A 9,709-nucleotide genomic window follows, 5' to 3' on the forward strand; every position below is an offset into this window, starting at 1 on the left:
GGTCAGCAGTTCGAAACTACCAGCTGTTCCATAAGAGAAAGATGAGACTTTCTGCTCCCATAAAGATTTACAGCCTCGGAAAACCCTGTGCAGGGTCGCTATGAGTCAGAACCGACTCCACGGCACATAACAACATGTATGTGTTGTAAAGCATTTTAACTAAAGAAAAATAGATTTTGTAAGAATCAGTGTAAAGTAATTGCACTTAAAATTTTGTGCAATTATTCAAAATAGATGTTTTTTTCTCATTACTGGAAAATGGTGAGACTATAGATTTTATACCATATTCTGAATCTGTATTGTAATTAACTCAGAATATTTGAATAGATGTAAGGGAAACTGTTTTTGTATAATTACTTTAAATATCATTTAACTTTTTAAACATAATTTCAAAATGAAATGGTGTTTACCAAATTAAAAATGCCAAATCAAAACTACTGCAATCAAATTGATTCCAACTCATCATGTTCTTAATATGTATAGAACTGGTCTTTAGGGTTCCCAAGACTCTTACATCTTTACAGGAGCTAGAGTCAGATCTTTTCCCTCAGAGAGGCTGGTGAGTTTGAACCTTTGACCTTGTGGTTATTAGTACAATTAACTGAATGTGCCATCAGGGTTCCCCTTTACTAAGTATGTGAATATTAAGTTTAAAATTATGCTATTACATAGTAACATGCAAGCAAAACCTCAATCTTCTTATAGATCAAGACAATATGCCATTAGCATTAAATGTTTGAAAGCGCAATTTCCAGTAGTAGAAAAAAAATTCTACTAAAGTATTGCTTAGTAGAAAGGAAAGAAACTGTAAGCTCTGACCACTTAGCAAAACAATATGGGTAAGCACCCAAAAACCTTATGCCTAAAAGTTATTTTTGAAATAATATGAAAAAGAGAGTTGACATATTGATTTCCTTTTCTACTATTATTATGGTTTCCAGTTTAAAAAACAAAACAATTGGAGATTTAAAAATAGTATCTCCCATCTGAATCCTGCTGTAGCAAGTGGATTTACGTAGCTATGGTGTAGTTTATAAATACTACATTATCTTTGTAGAACACAACTAATATTTTGTCTAATGTTTTTCTTTCTCTCTTTTGTTAAGCTTCTCCATGGGTTGACAATAGTAGGACTCCAAATAAGATTGACCTGTATGATGTACGCAGAAGACCATGGTAAGAAGTTTTGGTAACCATGAAATAGACACAAGACATTTGCTTTTTCTTTATTGATAAGGTTGAGTGAATATTTTTTACTATTAGAATGAAGACTGTCTACTCGTTTAAAAAGCTCTAGTGTTTGTTGTTTTTTAATTAATATTTTAAAAATAAATACTAGTTGAAGGTTAATGTAGACAGTACATCCAAATGGAGAATGATAATGAGTATTTCTGAAATGATTTATCCAATTAATTTCAAATGTATTATATTAAGTGTTATATTCAATGCCAGGCCAAAGTGTTTTTTTAGCTGCTGGGGAATTCTATTGGAAGGCTTTCAGTTTGCTTGCAGTAGAGCTTTAATACAGAAAGTAGGTACAATTGGAGGTAGTTTGCCTCTGGTAGTAAACTAATGAGAACTGGCCCCAAGGTAAAAGCTGCCCATCTTTATATTCATATAGCTCGGGTTTTATTTCTCCTAAAATAAATATTGTTTGTTCTTTACTATGAAAACAATCATCTCATACCGTGAAACTCAAAAAGGATTGATAGTTCATAATTACGCTCACTGCAAAACAACTATTAAAACCATTATTTAATATGAATTTTTTACCATACCTAAAATATGGATGAACAACATTTTCCTAATGAGTTCTTATTATAAACAACATACTTCTCTGCTATCTACCTTTTAGTTTTTATTTTAAGGTTTATATGGGAGAACATCAGCTCTACGCTCATCCTACCGTACTGCGTTTCATTGCAATGATTACAATCGCCTCCATGCATCATCAAACAACCAAAGGTTACACCACACAGGCCTGCACCCCAGCCACCAGCACACAACCCTTCTACCTCCCTGAGTCCAGTGTCCCCAGACGCTCCATCTGTCCACGTCATTGCCTCTGTCTCCATCCTTGGTGTCACTGCCTTTCTGGGTAGGGCCCCGCTCTCCATTCTTCTCACTTGATGGCCCCAGGGACCTCCGCTCCTGGGCTACAAAATTGATCACTCTCCTCCTTTTGTCAAAAAACATCTACCTCTATATTTCCTACCCTCACAGTCAGTCCTGATGGCAGTTGTTCACTATTGTACTACAAGTTTTATCCCCATTTCCTTTCACCAGCCTGGTTCTAACAGTGGTGAGTTTACCTTTCCCAGCCCCGTCTGGAACTAGGTTCCCTCTTGAAAGCTTGTAAGACAGTCACTTCTTGCCTTTATAGCCCCCCCTCACCCCAATATGGGGTAGCCAATATCTAAGTTGCCCATCCCTGTCAACCCTGTGTACCGAGGGGGTGGGAGTGATCCTCACTGTAAAGATTTGTTCTCTTTCTTGAGCTACTACATCCATAAGTAAAGGTAAAGTTCATCAAATTATAGCAGGTTACTCTTCCCCCACCCCCTCTTCTTCTTCTAGTCGAGTTCTGATTATTGAGCCATCAAAGCAGGGTCAAGTGGGTACTATCTGCAAGTATGGATATTCTTGTGCATCTCCCTCCCCTCACTTCATATTAGCTGGACACTTCACTCTCCACTCTAGTTCTCTGTGGCCATGTCACTGCCTCTGGGCTCAGAAGTCCCCAGGTCTTGCCATACTGCTGGCCATCCAGGTCTCCACCTAGGGTTACAGGGGCCTATTGAATGTGGTCAAGCATAGCTCGCAACTTCATTGCTGTTTTTCCCCTCATTTCCCCTTATCAGTAACCAGCATGGTCACCAGCCAGACCACATGCCTGCTCATGTGTTCCCCTTGAGTCTCAGTCTTGGAAGGAGATTTGTTCTGAGAGGTACTGACCACTTGCCTTGATGGCTCCTGGGCAAACAGCTTACTTGTTCTTGTAGTAATCAATCAGACTGCCGTTATTGTTTCGGATTTTTTCTGCTGGTCTTTCTTTCATGAAGTATCTTATGTTCTTCTAGCTTCTCCAGGCTGGTGTACCCGTCCTTTCAGTGGAAATTTCCCACCTCAGTCGCTTCCAGATGGGGTTCTGGATTCTACCTATGGTCTTGTGTAATGTAAAGGCTTCACAGGAAGCCTCTTTCACTGGGCAACTTCTAGCCCCCTTTAAGGTATTCTAACCGTTTGTAGGCTGAAAACAGACTTACAAGCTTTCTGTAGTGAGGTTTCTGACTATTCCTTTCTACCCCTCTCAATTGTCCATTTTACAATGGTAGGCAAGGGAAACCAAGATTCAAAAGACAGCCAAGAATTCTGACATTATTCCCTCTTTTACCCCTTCAAACCATTCCTAAATCCCTGTATCCCAGAGCCCTGTTATTCATACAAAGTTGTCATTTACCTCTGTCCCACTTAGCCCATGCAAATCTTGTTCTTCCATTCCCCTCTCCCTTCTTGTGTATTGGGAGAAAGATTGTCTACTATTTTTGTCTCTAAAGGTCTGTTAGGTGTCTGCGTGTGCACGGCGTAATTCTCGAGATAGATGTGCCCTTTTATGTTGGGGTTTTACAGATTGTTCATATGGTTTGTCTGTCAGACCTGACTGGCCTGCTTTTTTCTTGCTAGATAAGCCAGAGTAAAGGGTCCCACACCAGTTAACTTTAGGGTTTCCACCCCAAGGCTGATGTCATAAGCAGTCACCAAGCTCTTTCTCTCTGTGCCATGGGAAAACTGTGGGCTAAGCTCTGGACTTTTTTGGGGGGAGAGTGCTCACCCACCCACCTGACAAAGATGTCCTGCTGGACAAAGAAGGTGCGACAGGGAAGAAGAGGAAAAAATTAGCTGATTCCCCCACACCTACTTTTGCAAATGTGATTGTACTGCTCCCTGTTCCCTGTGCAGGTTTGACTGTAGCTAGCCCCACCCTCTGAACTCTGCCCAGAAAGGGTGGCCACAGAGGGAGGCGTGTCTCGAGTGATTCTTAACTCAAAATTATTGTTGTTATTAGGTGCCCTCAAGTTGGTACCGACCCATAGCGACCTTATGCACAGCAGAACAAAACACTGCCCAATCCTGGACCAACCTCACTGCTGTTGCCATGCTTGAGCCCATCAATCCTGCCACTTGGCCAATCCATCTTGTTGGAGGTCTTCCTATTTTTCTCTGACCCTACCAAACCTGATATACTTCTCCAGTGACTGATCCCTCCTGACAATATGTCCGAAGTATAAGAGATGAAGTTTGGCCCTCTTGGCCTCTAAGGAGCACTCTGGCTGCACTTCTTGTAAAACAGATCTATTGTTCTTTTGGCAGCCCATGGCACTTTCAATATTCTCCTCCAACACCATAACTCAAAAGCATCAGTATTTTCCTTTATATCATGATTTTTCCACGTGCGCGTGTGTGAAACTAACGGCTTGGACCTTCTGCTAGATCCAGAGCTCTGGAGTTGTTCCGTGTTTCCAGTTTCTCTGTGTTTTCAATCCCTCCCCAACGGAACCTTTCCTACCTGGCTGCCTCTGATGCAGCCAAAACCGGAACTCCCCCCATATCTACTTTTTACATATCAGTATCTTTGAGTCCATTTTTATAAGAAGAGGCACATTTAAACAACATCATTTAAAAAAAAAACTTATTTAAGTAGTACTTATTTGTTATGTACCTTCGAGTCAGTTCTGACTCATAGCGACCCTGTATAGAGTTTCCAAGGGGCAATTGGTGAAATTGAACCACTAACTTGTGGTTCAAACTGACCTTGCTGTCCAGTGCTTTATCCCACAGCTCCATACCAGGACTCCACTTATTTAAGTAATCCCCCATTATTGGACATTTAGGTAATCTCTGACTTTTTGCTGGGTTCATACAAATTTTAAGAAGTATAATAGCTGATTTAAAATACTTGCATGTAAGACTTTTTAAATACCCTGTGAAGTGTTCCAAGAGGAGCACCATACTTAAGTTCTCAGCTACTAACCAAAAGGTCAGTGGTTCAAACTCACAAACTGTTTCCTGGAAGAAAGATTTGGCAGTTTCTCTAAAGGTTTACAGCCTTGGAAACCTTACCTGACAGCTCTACTCTGCCCTATGGGGTGTCCATGAGTTGGAATCAACTTAAGGACTTGGATTTTCGTTTGCTTGTTTTTGATTAAATGCCACAGTAGTAATTTACATGAATACCAGCTAGATACAATACCACCAGTTTTTCACCTATTATTCTTGTTAACACTTCTCCAAGTGTAATTCCTGTGTAGTCTTGAGTTACTGAATGAAAGCATTCTATTACTTTTTATTGTTTGAGTTCAGGAACTTTTTTGTTTTGAAGGAAATAACCACCCCCACCACATGGGGACTCACACAGCCACCTCCCACCACATGGGGACCCACAAAACCACCACCACTACGTGGGGACCCCACAACAACCTCCCACCACATGGAGACTCACACAACCACCACCACCACCACATGGGAACTCTACATTATATTATGTTTTACTCTATCTCAAAGTAATTGATTGGCCCATGGGGTATTTCTTTTATGTTAAGATTACTTATTTATGCGCCTGGCCACTTGTCTGTTTTTGTATTTATTTTTCACTTTAAAAAATATCACCTGATCTATTGTTCATTAGAGTAATTTTTAAAACCTGTGGTCAGCAAATTGGAGTTAAGGACATTTTTTTCTCATTTTTTCATAAAATGCCCTTCTACAAGTTAATTTTATTGCTAATATTAGAATACACCTCTCAATTATTTTGTTAAAAGTGATATTAAAATTTTTAGATTTTATATCTCTGACATCTCTAATATAAATTTAGTACTTTTTTGAAGTTGACACTGCAAAATGTAAATGAACGAGCCTCAGAGCATCATCTTTTGAGGCAGAATGGAAGCATCTGGAAACGCTTTACTTGAAAAAGTGTGTTATGTTAGAGATCACGTAGCGAGTTAATCAACTTCTATGTCTGATTCTTTTCAAGAAAAAAAAACCCCCACATAATTCAAATGGTTATTTGTTTCAGGTACATTCAAGGAGCTGCATCTCCTAAAGACATGCTTATCCTGGTTGATGTGTAAGTGTTAAATATTATATATTTATTTATAGACTTAAGAATATGATTTATAGATTGCAGTGCTATATTGGAACTGTGAAATGTATGATAGGTTAAAAAATAAAAAAATTCAAGGTATACTATAATGACTTTTACATCTAGACAAACACATATATATTAAGGCAGAAACAAAATTAAAATAATCCTACTGAATGTGAAAAATTTATGTTGTAATTTAAAATTTTGGCATTGTTCTCATGCTGAGCTTTTTGAACAGTAGTTATGGTTTTTGCTTCTGTTGTTTGCTCTATATCGTAAATAATGTGAATACATGATTTTTTTAAACTAAGCTGTCCTGTTATACAACCAGAAAAAGAAAAATGCAAACAGATTTAATAATTTAGTCAAATAAATAAATATTAAAATTTCTAACTGGAATTTTTTCCAGGGAAACATTGATATGCAAGAATGAATTCCAGTACCTGTCATTTTATTTACATGTTTGTTCCATTGCTTCAACTAGAGAGTACATATATGTTTTTTCATGAATTACTTTCTTTTTTCTAAAGAAATTGCATATGGGCATGTAGAACTAAGAGAATAATACATCAATACGTCCGTCTATGAATACTTGCTTTGAGTAATATCAAGGCATTAAAAATATAACGTATAAAATCCTTAGGTTACTTTATTAAGAGGAAAAAAATTGTATCCATATATTCTTTGCTTCACTGGAAGAAATAGTGACATCAAATAAATTCACATTATAGGCAATTATTAATATTTGAAAATAACCCCATCTTAAGATTTAACATGAAGAAAATAATTTCAATGTAGTTTTCTCAAACATTATAATACAGCTGAGAAAGAGTAGATAATGAGTTAGGTAAATGTAACTTAAATTTTACTTCTCATTTCCTTTGTTCAAATTCACTTAAGTCTTGTGCTATTTTAAATATTTCATTAGGGAGGTTGCATCCTATGTTAACAATCCTTGGTATTCTTCTGAAGTATAAATATAAGTGGTAACACACTGTATTATATTCTTCTTGGTGTATGTAATTTCCAGAAATAATTTTCACAAATTAAAATCTGTGGAAGCCAAACTCATATTTCAGGTTTGAAAACATATACAAAATAGAAGTATTGTATTTTATTTTATTTTCTTCAACAGAAATTTATTGAATTTCATACATGTAATATAACACAGACAAAGATGATTAAGACATAGTTACAGAAGTCAAAACAATACCAATGTATTATGGATAATAAACTATCTACAACTTACTCAAATCATTATTCAAAGTAATTGATATCATAAAGTAAGTACAGCACTCAGAGAGGGGAAGGAAAGCACTTTGATTTAAGGTTTTAGTAAGGCTTCATGAAGGTGATAAAAGAAAAACTCTTTAAAGATAGCTATGGGAGCAATGAGGCTAGAGAGTGGGATTTTAAGTGGAAAAATTGACAAGAGCAAAGTTGCATGGCCCAGGGACTCTTTGGGGATTGATGGAGAAAGGAAAGAGAAAAGTTTAAAACCGACAGATCATAAAATAAATGTAAGGCTATTTGAGTTATTGGCTTGTTTGAAGGTAACTATTTCGTAGCTACTAAAAACTCTAAACACAGAAGAAAGATGAGGCTTTCTGCCCCCACAAAAATGTTAAAGCCTGACTATGAGTCAGAACCGACTCCACAGCACTTCATAAAGACAACAAAAGCACAAATTGAAGGTACAGCTCCAGACACTTTACCTGACAGCAAGTAGAAGAGAAGAGACAAAGATCTAGACACAAGTAGCTGTTAGCTTAGGTGAGCATCTTCAGGCAATAAGTCCCTGGGTCAGAGTGGAGAGAGGAGCCGAGAGACCACTGTCTTGGGAGTGAGCAAGATGAATATGGGAGACTGTCTGGAAGGGTAGGAAGGATGAGTTGGGAGCACTTGTTTCATGACTGATATCCACTATGATTAGTCCCAAGAACAGAAAGGTAAATGACAAGTATGCTTTTCAAGAAACAAAATGATCGTTTTGGACATTGACCTCGTAGTAGTTATGTAGAAGAAGCCTAAAATTGGGGAAATGTCAAAAGCTAAAGATATAGGTGTAAAGTTGAGTCTTGATGCTGTGCAAATAAGTGAGGTTATGAAGGACCAAAAAAATATGCAGACACAAGAAAGATGAAGACTGAATCTCAGAAAACATCTGCTTTCACACATAAAGGAATGCATTATGTCCAAAACTCTATTACCCCAATTGTTATGCTGCTTTATAATTATTTAGCCCAGTTAAATAAGGGCACTCCAGGGCAGGAATTGTCTAGGAAACTCTGTAGCCCTCCCTGTAGCTCAGCTAACAAAGTTATTGTCCCATACATATTTTCTAAATGAGTGAATATGCTATGCACATTCATATATTCTTAAAATGGCCATTTTGCTTTCAAGTTTGATCATTTTAGTTAATGTACGTATAAATAGTGGTCGTTGTTGTTGTTAAGTGCCATTGAGTTGATTCCAACCCACAGCGACCCTGTACAGGGTTTCCAAGGAGCAACTGGTGAGCCTGAACCACCGACCTAGCAGTTCAAACGACTTTGCAGTCTGACGCATTAGTCCACAGCGCCACACCGGGACTCCACATATGTATTGGTAGTGGTAAAGAAAGAAAGACAGAGTTTCTTATAATTTCCACTCCATCAAAAGATCTGACATCTTCAAAAACCATATTATTAACTGTATATTTTATAAATGATCTATATTCAGTGCATGATTTACCTTTCACTACAGTGTCTGATGCCATTGACTAAATAAGTGGTAATGTGTGCGGAACCATTTGTCTGTTTACAGGAGTGGAAGTGTTAGTGGACTGACTCTGAAATTGATCCGAACCTCTGTCTCTGAAATGTTGGAAACCCTCTCAGATGATGATTTCGTGAATGTGGCTTCAGTAAGTATAAGGGTTTGACACTGAGTGAGGTAATTAAAGTAATGAATAAGAAAAAATAGCATTCCAAATAGTCTCTTGTACTCAGGGGAGGTTAAACAGGTAACATGAAACCTTGTGCTCACTAATGTCATTGTACCTCCTAGTAAGTTATAATCTGATATTATATAACAATTTTCTATATGTTGTAATGCTCATTTTCACACTGAATACATCTCTATGTTGTATTATGTTCTTTAAGTATGTTTTTCTTATTGACACAAGCACCAACAGATATTTAAATGTGCTCTTTTTTAAAGTCTATTACCCCAGACGATTTTAGACTTTCCTACTGCTGGTGTGACACTGTGGGTTAATGTGCTGGACTGCAAGGTCAGTTTGAACTGCAAAGTTGGCAGTTCAAGCTCACCAGCCACTCCTTGGAAACCACATACAGGGTCGCTATGAGTTGGACTTACTCTGTGGTAATTAACAACAACAACTCACAGCTGGAAAGCATTGAACTCTGAAAAAAATAAAGAAAACAGAAATCTAGGTAAAAAATGTTATGGCAGTTTTGTGGCAAAGAGAGTGATACAAGTTTTTGAGAAATTGAAGACACTTATGACTCCAGCACCATGACTAAGTGCACATGTTGTTGTCAGGTGCCATCGAGTCGGAAC

At 37.6% G+C, this 9,709-nt stretch overlaps 1 protein-coding gene across 1 annotated transcript in view; it reads left to right on the forward strand.

The window, feature by feature from the left end:
* CACNA2D1 (calcium channel, voltage-dependent, alpha 2/delta subunit 1) overlaps positions 1–9,709 on the forward strand; it is a 560,165-nt gene that overhangs the window by 420,724 nt on the left and 129,732 nt on the right. The window contains exons 8-10 of the mRNA XM_006834341.1: positions 1,107–1,176; positions 6,077–6,127; positions 8,951–9,050. Of these exons, the coding sequence (XP_006834404.1) occupies positions 1,107–1,176; positions 6,077–6,127; positions 8,951–9,050 (221 nt within the window). The remainder of the gene's footprint in view (positions 1–1,106; positions 1,177–6,076; positions 6,128–8,950; positions 9,051–9,709) is intronic.

Source organism: Chrysochloris asiatica, unplaced genomic scaffold (genome assembly GCF_000296735.1).
Source record: "Chrysochloris asiatica unplaced genomic scaffold, ChrAsi1.0 scaffold00010, whole genome shotgun sequence".
NCBI classification, from domain to species: Eukaryota; Metazoa; Chordata; class Mammalia; order Afrosoricida; family Chrysochloridae; genus Chrysochloris; species Chrysochloris asiatica.